We start from the raw sequence: 13,262 nt of genomic DNA, 5'->3' as shown, positions 1-13,262 counted from the left end.
GGACGAGATGTTGCAGCCGAGGGGGAAAGCAAAAGGGTGTTCGGGGGGGGGGGTGATGAGATTTTGGCCATGGCTGTGACATGGTGAGAAGCAGCAGCTAGGGTACGAGTTGGCCGTACCAGTTGGAGCATTCACAAGGGCTGAGCCAAACAATTTAAGGAAGGTCTAATCACCTTAATTCATGAGATTTGCAATGTCTAATTATTCAAGGCTGGAAGAAAAGAAAATAAAAAAGATCATTAATTTGATTGGGACAAACGGAGACACTCAAGGGAATTGATTACGTTCCATATTGAGGCTGATTCCATCTTTACCATTTGTTTTCTTTTTCTTTATGTTCCTTGTCTAGGAAAGGGGATCTACCATTTTTACTATTTGTATCCTTTTTTTAAAGTTCCCCATTTAATAATTACCTTTTTGTGTTAAGATCCATCCTTATATAAGACAAGAAAATCAATGTAAGGAGACGTGAAATTATCGATATGTGAGGCTTTATTTCCTCTTTGGATTTTCACTTTGGTTTTTGCCAAGGACTATTTGAACTTATCAAGACTTATCTTGTGGCATTCGATTGACTTACCACTCAAATGCTGCAAGTTTGTGTGTGGCATCTTACAATTGATATCATGGTTGTTGTCAAATAGTTTGGAGGCTATGGGTCGTGGTCTTTACCAAGGTTTTACCTACTCTATTGGCAGTGGGTCAAGATTCTCTTCATAGTCAAAAGCCTCCTTAAAAATGATCCCTTCCGCTTGGATTCCTATCAGGGGGGTTGGGAACAACTTTTAGGGATTGGGGAAGTAAATGAAAACCTAGGGTGTAAAATTGAAAATACTAGGCTGCTGCGAGAGAGAAGAGAAGAAAAAGGGGAAGGAAGGTGACTGGGATGAAGAACTAGGGCTGGGGAATGTGAGGGTATTGGGAGAAGAGGGGTGGGTGAGGTGGAGTGAAACAGCTGCAGGCAGGGGGAGGAAAGGAATGGGGCTGTGATGGGGGGATGGGATTGGGTTTTAGGGAGATAAGGGTTTGGGGAATTTTTCTTTCCTGGGGGAGGGGGGTTGCGGGTTGCTGGTTGCTGTAGGCAAGAGAGGGGAAAAGGGTGGTGTGAAGGAGGAGGAAGAAGAAAGGAAGGGGCAGGGGTGGCGAGTGTTTGCACTTATTGGAGAGGAAGGGGGCTGAACTTTTTATAGAGCACCACAGCAGCCGCAGGCTGCTGTCCTCAGGAAACCCACAATTCCAATATTCACCTTCAACTCTCAAGTTTACTCAATAATCAAATCTCTCCTCTTTACAAGCTAGGGGTTGTATTTATAGCCTTACGTGAATGAATTCATACTAGGACTCAAAATTAGAAGGTGATTGAAACCAAGGGAAAATTTCGGTCGAAATAGAAAAGGCCGAAATTTTTTAGGTTTCGACATGTGATTTATTTTTGAAATTTCGACCTTAGGTTTCGGGCCTTATATGCGTCCATTTCATCTGATTTATTGCCTCTTACCTATTTAAAGCATAATAAACACAATGGAACTAGTATTTTGCCAAAAAAAAAAAAACCATTGAAAGTTTATCATTCAAGTATACTAACAAATGACTGGTTCCGACAAGTACAAACTGTATTGCATACATGCATAGAATCATCGGCATACATGAGTTGTTTGGTAGAGTGGTTACATATACAACAAGTCAACAAAATAAAATGACCAACTAGATCAAGTGATGGTGTCTCACATATATTAAGTTGAAGCCTATATATCATATATACATAGAATAAAAAATACATAATTTTAGAAAATGAAAAAATGGTAGCAAATAATAGAAAAATAAGTTTAACAAAACACAATCATAGATCATAGTCCTAGGCTAAACATATATTAATTTCAAGGCAATACAAGATCATTTAAGGCATGAACAAAAAAAAAAAATAAAAAAGGTGAAGTTTGGAACTGTTGGGTATAGCTTATGCTTCACATTCTATTGCTGCCGGAGTTTCCTTTGTGGCTAATATGGCTTAGGTGGTGTTTGGAGGCAATAGATGAGCGAAAGAAGTGCTTGAAGGCAAAGGAGTCATGGAATTAGGTGAAAATGGGATAAAAATCAACAAAAACTGAAGAAAAACAAGTTGGAATGTTGAAATGGTCGAAATTTTGGTCGAAACTTCCGAAATGGTCGAAATCTGTAACTTTTCTGAAATAATTGGGATTTCGTTTAGCTTTTGAAAAATGCAAACATTTTGACTGAAATTTCGACAATTTCGGTCAAATTTTCTTCTATGATTGAAACTAGGACTCTTGTTGGACTTACACTCTAACGGGGACTTTGGCTAAATTCTTCTAGGATTATTCTAATTATAGAACATAAGTAGGACTAGACGCCCTGTAGAAATTAGAATACAACTTAGTGAACCTCTCTCTAATTTGGACTTCTAACTTTACTAGGACTCTTCAATAACTTAACTGGAAGTAGACCAAACTCTTAAACAAAAGTAGATTTGGAATCCTACTAACATACTGGATCCAGCAAACCCTAATTGGACTCAACTAGGACAAGCCAAAATTATCAAAAATGCCCTTATGTGGAAATTCCTGTAGGGTCATAGGGTATTGGGCTGCCACCCTAGGCCCAATTTCAGCCCTTGGAGTGGCCCTGGATTTGGTTCACCTCACAGTAGGGTGCTTGAGACATCCGGAACAGGTAAGGAAGCCTCATGTTGATTCAATGGAGAGCTTAAGGCTGGCTTTCCCTTGATCGAATGGTGACCAGGTGATGGTAGTCGCAAAGAGGAATACTTCCTTGGGGTAGGGTCATGATGGGGGTGGGGGTGAGTAGGAGGGGCAAGGTATAGGGTTGCTCTGGAGATGTGGATGGAAAGGGCTGTTCCAGTGGTGGGGTGGGAGGAGGGTTGGGTTTTAAGGTTGGAGGTGGGAATTGATTGTGGCAACGAAATGTGGTATGGCCGAATGCCTCGAGTGGGAGTAGGTGGAGGGAAGATTTTTGAACTTCATTGGCTGGTCATAGCAGGGGTCATCTTCTTTCTTGATATGAATAGATAAGGGTAGGGATTTATTTGCAGAGACTCGAATACATACCTTCGCAAATCATAGTCAACTGATTGCGAGCATCCATATACAGGGGTTTGCCCAGGATGGAGCTGATGTGACTGATGGTGTCTTCATTCTAGAGGTGGAGAGACAGGCCATGTGGCTGAATCCACGGCAGAACTGAACTGAAGTCAAGCTATCTTAGTTGAAGTTGAGGTTCTCATTGCCTGAGGTAGTGCATTTGCTGCCAACAAACCTGGTAGAATGATAGAGTCGTCATGAATTTTAAAGACAAAGATTCCATCGTCAAGAAGGTAAGTCTTCATTGCTCCATTTGCTTTCCATTGCTTTTCGGAAGATGCTTGCACAATGTTGAGAGAGAGTTTGGGGCCAATGAAATGTCCAACCAAATAAGAATGCCACTTAGAGATGCAAGGGAGAAGGATATATTTGGGGCAGAGGGCGAATTGGGTAGGGCCATCAAAGGAAGGTTTAATGAATTGAGAAGGAAGGTTGTGGTCGGATTTTTAGGAGGGATTAGAGAAGAGGGCCGACTAAGGTAAAGGTCCATTCGAGGGTGGTGTGGAGGAGATGGCTGGGTGTCAGGTGAAGGGATCAGAGGATAGGCAGGGTTGGGGGTAGAAGTGGGGGGGGGGGGCCGTGCTTACTCGGTGCCGGAGGAGATGGAGAACTGTCCTCCATGTTTATTTTGACCTAAATGTTAGAAAGTAAAGAAGTCTATAAGTAACACTCAAGTTGTTTTTCTTTTCTTCTTGACTAATATGTTGATACAATCCCAACCGCCTCAATGACACCTGAGGGAAAGAAGAACACACCTGGCAGTCAAGTCGTGCGTAGAGCCTCAAGAATGAGACAAACTCCAGGGTATTTGAGGGATTACCTATGTTAATAGTGGAAGGATATTTGTAGGAGAGAAAGTATAGAAAATTGGGGAAACGATACAGCTGTTGCTAATTTGTTTGGCAACATGAGCTGTGTTGTAACAACCTACCAGATTATCGGCTTTATAAGTATGATGCGAGATAAAGATGATATAGAATATTACTCTCAACTCTAAACTCTCTGTTCTGTTTCTCACCTTCTTCTACATCTCTCCAATTTCTTCATTCTTATCCTTAAAAATTCCTGTCTCTATCATTGGTCCGACCTGCCGGATATGGCTGAAGGAACCCGAGCACGGCAAGCTGAAGAGATCATTCGACAGTTGAGCAATGCTTCCACTGACCACGCCTCCCAGATTGGTTCTCTACAAGACTCAATGTCTGAACAGCGCAATGTTCTCGCAGACCAACAGAATACCTTGGCAGAGCAGAAACTTATGCTCGCAGAAATTATGTCCAAATTAACAGCTATGGATGGGAGAGTAGCGTCAGGCTCACTGCCGCCGGAAAATAGAGGAATACTGGGATCTCCTCCATTTAACCACAACGTCACCTCGACTAGTTCAATCCAAACTCGAGAGACTCGCGTCGATTTTCCCAGATTCAATGGTGCTGATCCCATCGGGTGGATTTTTCGAGCTGAGAATTTTTTTGAAATGCATGGAACTCTAGATGACCAACGCCTCACTTTAGCTTCAATTCACATGGAGGGGCTTGCGTTACAGTGGTTCCAATGGGTAAGCAAGGCTAATCTCTTTACTACTTGGTCCTCCTTTACTCGAGCACTTGAAATACGATTTGGACCAACTGAATTCGATGATCCGAGAGCCTCTCTCGCCAAGTTGAACCAGATGACAACCGTCGCAGATTACCAAGCCCAATTTGAAGCGCTTGCTAATCGCGTGGAAGGCTTACCCACCGATTGCTTGGTTAGTTTCTTTGTATCCGGCCTCCGATTTGATATACAGAGCGAGGTCAAGGCTTTTCACCCAAAGGAATTAATGGATGCCTTTATGCTCGCACGAGTTCAGAAGCAAAAATTTCTTGAATCCAAACGCTCATATGTCAGGGCCACACCATTATCTTCACGACCTCCGCCACTAGTTAACACCACTGGCAGCTATGTCCAACCAAAACCTTATTCTCCACCTGCAATTGCTGGAATCCCAATTAAACGGTTATCCACAACCGAAATGGTACAACGAAGGGAATGAGGACTCTGCTTCAATTGCCATGAGAAATATGTTCCTGGCCATCGTTGTAAGACACGGCATTTGCTGCTCTTGGAATATGATGACGACAATCCAGAAGGAGTTGCTTGCCCTGATGATCTAACAAATACCACAGCCATAGCAGACATGGTTCTATGTTAACCACTGAAGTTTCCTATCATTCATTGGCAGGTATATCTACTCCAACCACTCTTCCTTTTATTGGGTATGTTAATGGACATCCTCTGTAGATACTGGTTGACGGTGGGAGCACGCACAATTTTGTGCAAACCCATGTTGCTCGCCGATTAGGAATGGCCATTACCACCGCTCCGAGTATGTCGGTCCTTGTCGGAGATGGTAACCGTTTACTTTGTGAAGGTCAAATTCCAGAATTGCCCTTGGTAATCCAGAAGTATTCCACAGTGATCCAAGCTTATGTCTTACCCTTAGTTGGGGCCGAATTGATATTGGGAGTACAGTGGTTGGCCCAGCTGGGCCTAGTATTTTTTGATTACACCAAACGAACCCTTGCCTTTACCGTGGATGACAATCAAACGATATTAGTTGGTACAGGTGGTCCATCATCCGAACCCATTCACTATCACGGGCTGAAGGGTTTGTTACAAGCCCATAATCAGGATACCTTATTTTTATTATCTATGGATGGGCCCCCAGTAAACCTTCTAGAAAGTGGGGCTCCAGAAATCCAACAGCTACTCACGGGCTATGAGGATATTTTTCTTGAACCACCTGGGCTTCCTCCACCACGCACTCAAGACCACAGCATACCCTTACAGCCCGAAAGTCAGCCGGTTAAGGTGCAACCTTATCGGTATCCTTATTTTCAAAAAAATGAGTTGGAGAGACAAGTGACCACCATGTTACAATCTGGTATCATACGGCCCAGTCACAGCCCTTTTTCATCTCCCGTTCTATTGGTTAAGAAGAATGATGGTACTTAGAGGTTTTGTGTCGACTATCGGGCCCTAAATGTTATTACTATTAAAGATCGGTTTTCCATCCAAACAATTGATGAGTTATTTGATGAATTGCATGGCGCCCGTTATTTTTTGAAATTGGACCTTTGATCGGGATATCATCAGGTTCGCGTACGGGTGGAAGATATCCATAAAATGGCTTTCCGGACTCATGAGGGACATTATGAGTTCTTGGTCATGCCATTTGGGCTCACCAACGCCCCCTCGACCTTTCAAGCCATGATGAATGACATTTTTCGCCCTTACCTCCGCCAATTTGTTTTAGTTTTCTTTGATGACCTCTTGGTCTATAGCCCATCTTGGCCCGCCCACATTTCCCACTTGACATAGGTGTTTGCTACTCTCCGAGCCCATCAACTATTTGCCAAAAGGGCCAAGTGTTCGTTTGGGCAGCTCACTATTGATTATCTTGGGCATAAGGTTTCGGGTAATGGGCTTGAGGTGGATCTAGATAAAATAACCCATGTCTTGCAGTGGCCTACACCAAAAAATGTCCGAGACGTTCGCGGCTTCTTGGGCCTTACGGCTACTACAGACGCTTTATAAAAGGGTATGCCAAATTGGCCAGCGCACTTACAGATTTACTTAAACATGGAACATTCTCATGGACCGATTCAGCTCAGCAGGCATTCCAAACCCTTCAACAGGTATTAATCCATGCTCCCATCCTTGCATTGCCCAATTTTGACCTGCCTTTTACATCGAAATAGATGCATCTGGATCTGGTATTGGGGCGGTATTATCTCAAACTGGACATCCTATAGCATACTTTAGCAAGAAATTATCATCTCAATTACAAGCTGCATCCACTTATGTATGTGAAATGTATGCCATCACTCAAGCTGTTGCTAAATGGAGAATATCTTTTGGGGCGCAAATTCATCATCAAGACTGATCAAAAGAGTTTGAAGAAGCTCTGTACTCAAGTTGTTCAAACCCCTGAGCAGTATCATTGGCTTACCAAATTAATGGGGTACGTCTTTGATATCGAATATAAACCAGGAATATAAAATGGAGCCGCGGATTCTCTCTCACGGTCTCCAGCTCCATCTTTTCACTCCTTCACAGTGGGTTTTCCCCAATTGGACTTCTTGGATTAATTACGCGTTGTGGTATCTACATCGTCTGAGTTGCAGACACTTTGTTCTAAGATTCAGGCGCAACCGCACCTGTACCCTGCATATACACTTCATGATGGCTTTCTATACCACCGGCACCGCCTTGTTTTACCAGCTGGTTCCCTGTTCTGCAAACAGTTCTTGAAGGAGTTCCATGACAGCCCGATTGGAGGACACTCAGGATATGTTGGAACTTACAAATGCATCAGCGCTAATGTATTTTGGAAGGGCATTCGAAAGGATGTTAAACAATATGTCGCTCACTGTGTTGTTTGCCAGCATATATAGACAGCGACAACAGCTCCGGCTGGACTGTTACAACCCCTGCCGATCCCTACTGCACTTTGGGATGGTGTCTCTATGGATTTCATTACTGGACTACCTTGTTCCCACGGCAAAACAGTTATTATGGTCGTAGTTGATCGACTCAGCAAATATGCTCATTTCCATGCCTTGCCGACTCACTTCTCCAGCTCTAAGGCTGCAGCGATGTTCACTTCTGAAATTATTTGTCTACATGGCCTTCCGCGCTCGATTGTCAGTGATCGCGACCCCTTGTTTGTGAGTGGTTTTTGGAAGGAGTTATTTCGATTACAAGGCACCACCATCAACCTTAGCATGGCCTACCACCCACAATCTGATGGCCAAACAGAGGTAGTAAATTGCTGCTTGGAAATGTTCTTACGATCCTTTGTCGAAACAGAGCCTTCTCGATGGGTTCAATTCCTCAGCTGGGCCGAACTCTGGTACAACACCAGCTATCACTCTTCCATTGGTACTACTCCCTTTGAAGCCTTATATGGTTGCCCACCACCAGCTTTGATAAAATATATTCCAGGTAGCACCGTCAATGTTGCTGCCGAGCAAGAAATGACTGCCCGAGATGTTGCTCTGACTTGCCTCAAACTCTGCTTTCAGCGTGCTCAAGCTCGAATGAAGCATCAGGCTGATAAACACCGTATTGATAAAGAGTTTCAAGTCGGTGACTGGGTGTTGGTCAAATTACAGCCGTATCGCCAAATTTCTGTCGCTGCTCGCTTGAACCAGAAGCTTTCCAAACGCTTCTTTGGGCCCTTTCGTATTTGTGGTCGTATTGGCAAGGTGGCGTATCGCTTAGACTTACCCTCGACAGCCCTCCTCCATCTTGTCTTCCATATTTCTGTTCTGAAGAAATTTATTGGCGAACCTCCTGCATTTTCATCCACATCTCCGGTGCCCCTTCCGGCAGCCTGTCCAGTCCCTCTTGCCATTCTTCAACATCGTACCTTGCTTCACAGTAGTACCACTGTTCCTCAGGTCCTGGTTCAATGGCGTGATTTGCCGCCTGAAGATGCTACCTGGGTTGATTTGCAGACTCTGCATCGTCATTTTCCACAGCTTAACCTTGAGGACAAGGTTCCTCTTGCTGCGGATGGTAATGATACAATCCCAACCGCCTCAATGACACCTGAGGGAAAGAAGAACACCTGGCAGTCAAGTCGTGCGTAGAGCCTCAAGAATGAGACAAACTCCAGGGTGTTTGAGGGATTACCTATGTAAATAGTGGAAGGATATCTGTAGGAGAGAAAGTATAGAAAATTGGGGAAACGATACAGCTGTTGCTAATTTGTTAGGCAGCATGAGCTGTGTTGTAACAACCTACCAGATTATCGGCTTTATAAGCATGATGCCAGATAAAGATGATATAGAATATTACTCTCAACTCTAAACTCTCTGTTCTGTTTCTCACCTTCGTCTACATCTCTCCAATTTCTTCCTTCTTATCCTTAAAAATTCCTGTCTCTATCATATGTTCTCTTCATAATTGTTCTGCTTGATGGTCATTCTTTTGAATGAAGAACTAGCTATTCAAATAAAAGTACAACCGAACCTCTCCCTCCTCCCACCCCCCACCCCAAAAAAAAAGAAAAAAAAAAAGAGAAGGAATTCTTCCATTCCTCACCATGTGTATGGGTATTGTCCCCCTTCATGCATGTACGTCCATGGCCATGGTATACTTATGATTCAATAGGCTTATAGATGAATGGAGTGTATGTAACTTTGACATATTTCTGCTCAAGGAACCGACTTCAGATCTCTATTTCCTTTGGCTATGCCAAACTTTTAGTTTTTTTATGCTGCTTTTGTATATAAAAGGTATGTCTAATTATTTTTATCTTATTTTAATCTTTTCTTCCCCTTAATGTATTAAATCTGATAAAGTTTGAAACAGGTAATTCAGGTCCATTCAGGATTGCAGCTATATGTTGGATTGGATGTTGACCCCCAAGCACTCGAAAAGGCTCGTGCTCAGATCCATGCCCTCTTGAGTGAGGATTGCAGCTTAGCTTCAAAGTTGAATGTTTACACCTTTTTGAAAAATTTCAGAGATATCAAGTCTGTTCTCTGTGACATTGATGAAAATTTATTGATCCATGGAGTTGATGGTATCTTGATGGACTTGGGGATGTCATCTATGCAGGTTTACTTTCTACACTGCCTTTTTTATGTGTCTGGGGCTCATTGCGTTATGATTTGCTCGTATTTCAAAGTTAATTGAGATTCAGTGCTGCTAGGAGCCCTATTTTGAAAAGCTGTTGCATCCCTTTCTACATGCCAGTTTGCAAATCTGAGGGAGCATGCCATATGAATTGATCCTAGCTGTTCCAATAACACACAGGAAACACTGGTTTCCTCCCTCGGATGATGAAATGATGAACCTTCTTGAATTTCTTTGTGTAATCAATTTAATTATGTATATCGTATTTGAGGGACTGGGACAAGGCTTGTTGTTGTTGTTGTTGTATATCGTATTTGAGGGACTCTCCATTGTCACTTCATGGGTTAGTAGCGCTGAAGGGAATCCATAGATATTTCTCACAACCTCATGCATACTTTCTCTTTTTAATAGATAACAGAAGAGTACAAGAAGCCGAAGCAAACAGAAAAAGTTACTTCATCATGGGATGAGAGCCCAAATACATCATTAGGCATGTTAAAAGCCTCTTGCTTCTCTGCTGAAGCCTTCATTTCCTTGGAGATGAAGACCTTTTATCTGGTGAAACTATTTGCTAGATTGGGTCTGGTCTGCCAAGAATTTGTTTGGGGAATGAATATTTAAGAGCAATTGATAGTTTGTTATTGTTTATAGTAAAGTTCTTTGTTTGATGTGAATTAGTGTCTCAAAAAGTTTTATGAGCCTTGCTCGCTTAACTTTAGGTTGGTGATTTCACTTTCTAGAAAGCTGTTTCGGATGTGACAACTTTGAAGGAAAATGGAAAGCAGACCAATGCGTTGGATTCTACTAGGAGTTCAATTAGAGTTTGTATTCATGTAAAATTCTATTTCTTGTTACCCAAGGGTATTTATGTAATAGTGTACTTTCCACTTAATTATAAATGGAGGATTTGAGATCATTGATCAATAAGACATTCTACCACAATCGTTTCTTTCAACATGGCATCAGAGCCTAAGTTTGATTAGGATTTTCTTCTATTTTTTTCTTCAAACCCATAAACCCGTTGCAGATTACCTTTTTTTTTCTCCAAAACCCGCAGATTTTTCTTGTTCTTCTACAACCGTAATTCTGCATCCATCGCATAAATCAATTCTTCTGAATTTTTTTCCCTCTTCAAACCCATCGCACCGCTGCACTATCGTTTCAGTTCCACCTCGAAGACCAAAAAAAAAAAAAAAAAAAAAAAGGAAAGAAGAAGAGAAGAAGAACCATTCCTGCTACTGCTTCTTCTTGTGATAAGAATCACAGTTACAGTTGCAAATTACAAACACAAGGTTACCACTGCTTCTTCTGCAACTTTCGTTGCCATCGTTGCTATAATGCTTTACCGCCACTGCTTGCTCCGCAATAGTTGCTTCGATCCCGAAATCGCTGGAGCTTCGCAATTTCACTGAAAGAGTCTCCTGAAGACCACTATTTATGTTTTCTGTTTCGATTAGCCCAACCAAAATAAAAAGAAAAACAGAAAACGTAAATACGATGTTTGAGGGTTCAGTTTTGTAAATATACAAACTTTCAGGGACCTGTTTGTGATTTTCCATAACTTCAGAATCAGAATCATCATCGAATCATCATCAGAATCATCATCAGAATCAGAATCAGCATCAGAATAAGAATCAGAAAAAAAAAGAAAAAGAAGAAAAAGAAGAAGAAGAAAGGGCGTTATGGCAACCACTGATGGTACTACTGCCTCCGTTGGTTCCAAACAATATCCCACTCTTCATCCTCTTTCAGTACGATTTGATGGAACAAATTATTTGATATGGTCTCAATTTGCCTACTTGACTATTGCCGGAAGAGGACTTCTTGGACACCTTACGGGCGCCACTGTCAAACCTCCCACCACAGGTGTTTCATAGGATAAATGGATCTCGAATGACTCTCTTATTAAGTCATTCCTTTTAAAGTCCATGAATCCAAATATTGTCCGTGGATACCTATTACTTGATACTGCAGCCCAACTCTGGAAGGCTACTATTGAAACATATGGACATTTGGGGAATGATGCACAGCTTCATGAGACTACCCAAAAGGAACTGACTGTGGCCCAATATTATGCTGAGTTGCGCTCTCTTTGGCAGGAGTTGGATCATTATGGGGATTATCACCCCACTAATCCAGATGATGTGACTACTTATAGGAAGCTCGTTGATAAGATTCGGGTATATGACTTCTTGACATGTTTGAATGTGGAGTATGATCAGATCAGAGTGCAAGTATTAAGTCGTTCTCCCTTTCCTACACTCGAACAGTCTTATGCCCTTGTTCAGTGTGAGGAAAGCCGTCGATCAGCCATGCTTCATGCTCCTATTGTGGAGAAATCAACCTTACAATTTGTTAGCAGTAAATTTGATTCAGCTAAGGAGATTGTCAAGTGTGAGCATTGTCACAAACCATATCATACCAAGGCTAATTGTTGGAAGCTTCATGGGTAGCTTGCTGATTTTGTATAAAAAAAGCTCAAAGAAGAGGAAAACCGAAAGCTCATATTTATGAAACAGTTTCCACAACACCCTCTGCAGACGTTGGTTTTTCACAGGAGGAGTTAGCTTATCTGCGACGTATTTTGTAGTCTTCTACTGCTGGTACAGCCTCTACCACTGCTTCCTCTACTACCCATACCTACTCCTACCTTGCTACTTCAGGTAATACTTTTACAAGCTTCCAAGTTTCTTCAGTCTTTACTCCTTGGATCATTGATACAGGAGCCACAGATCATATGACAGGTTTATCATCCTTTTTCTTACAATATTCTCCAACTTCTAGAAAGGATAAAGTTCGAATTGCTGATGGCTCCTATTCTTCCATTGCTGGAAAATGGACCATTTAGTATTCTCCATCACTTTCTTTGTCTAAAGTTTTACATGTTCCCTCTTTCTTTGCTAACTTGCTCTTTATCAGTAGTCTTACACATGACTTGAATTGTAAAGTAACTTTTTTCCCATCTTATTGTGTCTTCCAGGATCTGGTCACGGGGAAGGAGATTGGACATGGTAAAGTAGATAATGGACTTTATTTGTTCGAGCCGATTAGAAGATCTACTACTGCTCTGACTACATCTTCTAATCTGGTCCATTCGGTAATATAAGACCTTCATCAGTGGCACCATAGGCTATTTCACCCCCTTCTAGGAACTCTTAAGAAAATATTTCCTGATTTGGTTTCTTCTTATAATGCGGTTGATTTTTTTTTGTGAAGTCTGCATTTTTGCGAACCATACTCGTTCTACTTATTTACCTTCTCTTCATAATAGAAAATCTATTCCTTTTATGCTCATTCATACTGATGTGTGGGGTCCCTGCTGACATGTGTCTATTACTGGCCATAGTTACTTTGTTACTTTTATTGATTGTCACTCTCGTTCTACATGGATTTATCTTTTAAAACAAAAAAAATGAAGTTTTTCGATGTTTTCGTTATTTTCATAATATGATTAAAACTTAGTTCAATGCTACTGTGAAGATCCTTTGTAGTGACAAATGACAATAGCACAAA

At 41.8% G+C, this 13,262-nt stretch overlaps 1 protein-coding gene across 2 annotated transcripts in view; it reads left to right on the top strand.

Annotated features, from left to right (window-relative positions):
• The window catches only part of LOC149016699 (mraW methylase family protein), an 89,768-nt gene that overhangs the window by 14,345 nt on the left and 62,161 nt on the right, over window positions 1-13,262 (top strand). Inside the window, exons 2-3 of one of the 2 annotated variants that reach the window (XM_089154768.1) lie at window positions 9,483-9,731; window positions 12,730-12,846. In XM_089154768.1, coding sequence (XP_089010894.1) covers window positions 9,483-9,731; window positions 12,730-12,846 — 366 coding nt within the window. The remainder of the gene's footprint in view (window positions 1-9,482; window positions 9,732-12,729; window positions 12,847-13,262) is intronic. The other variant, XM_089154769.1, reaches the window with a different exon arrangement.

Source organism: Hakea prostrata, chromosome 5 (assembly GCF_041222555.1).
Source record: "Hakea prostrata isolate BN-2017 chromosome 5, UWA_Hpros_2, whole genome shotgun sequence".
Lineage (NCBI taxonomy): Eukaryota > Viridiplantae > Streptophyta > Magnoliopsida > Proteales > Proteaceae > Hakea > Hakea prostrata.
Note: the sequence above shows the minus strand (reverse complement) of the source record. Positions and strands in the feature narration are given on the sequence as shown.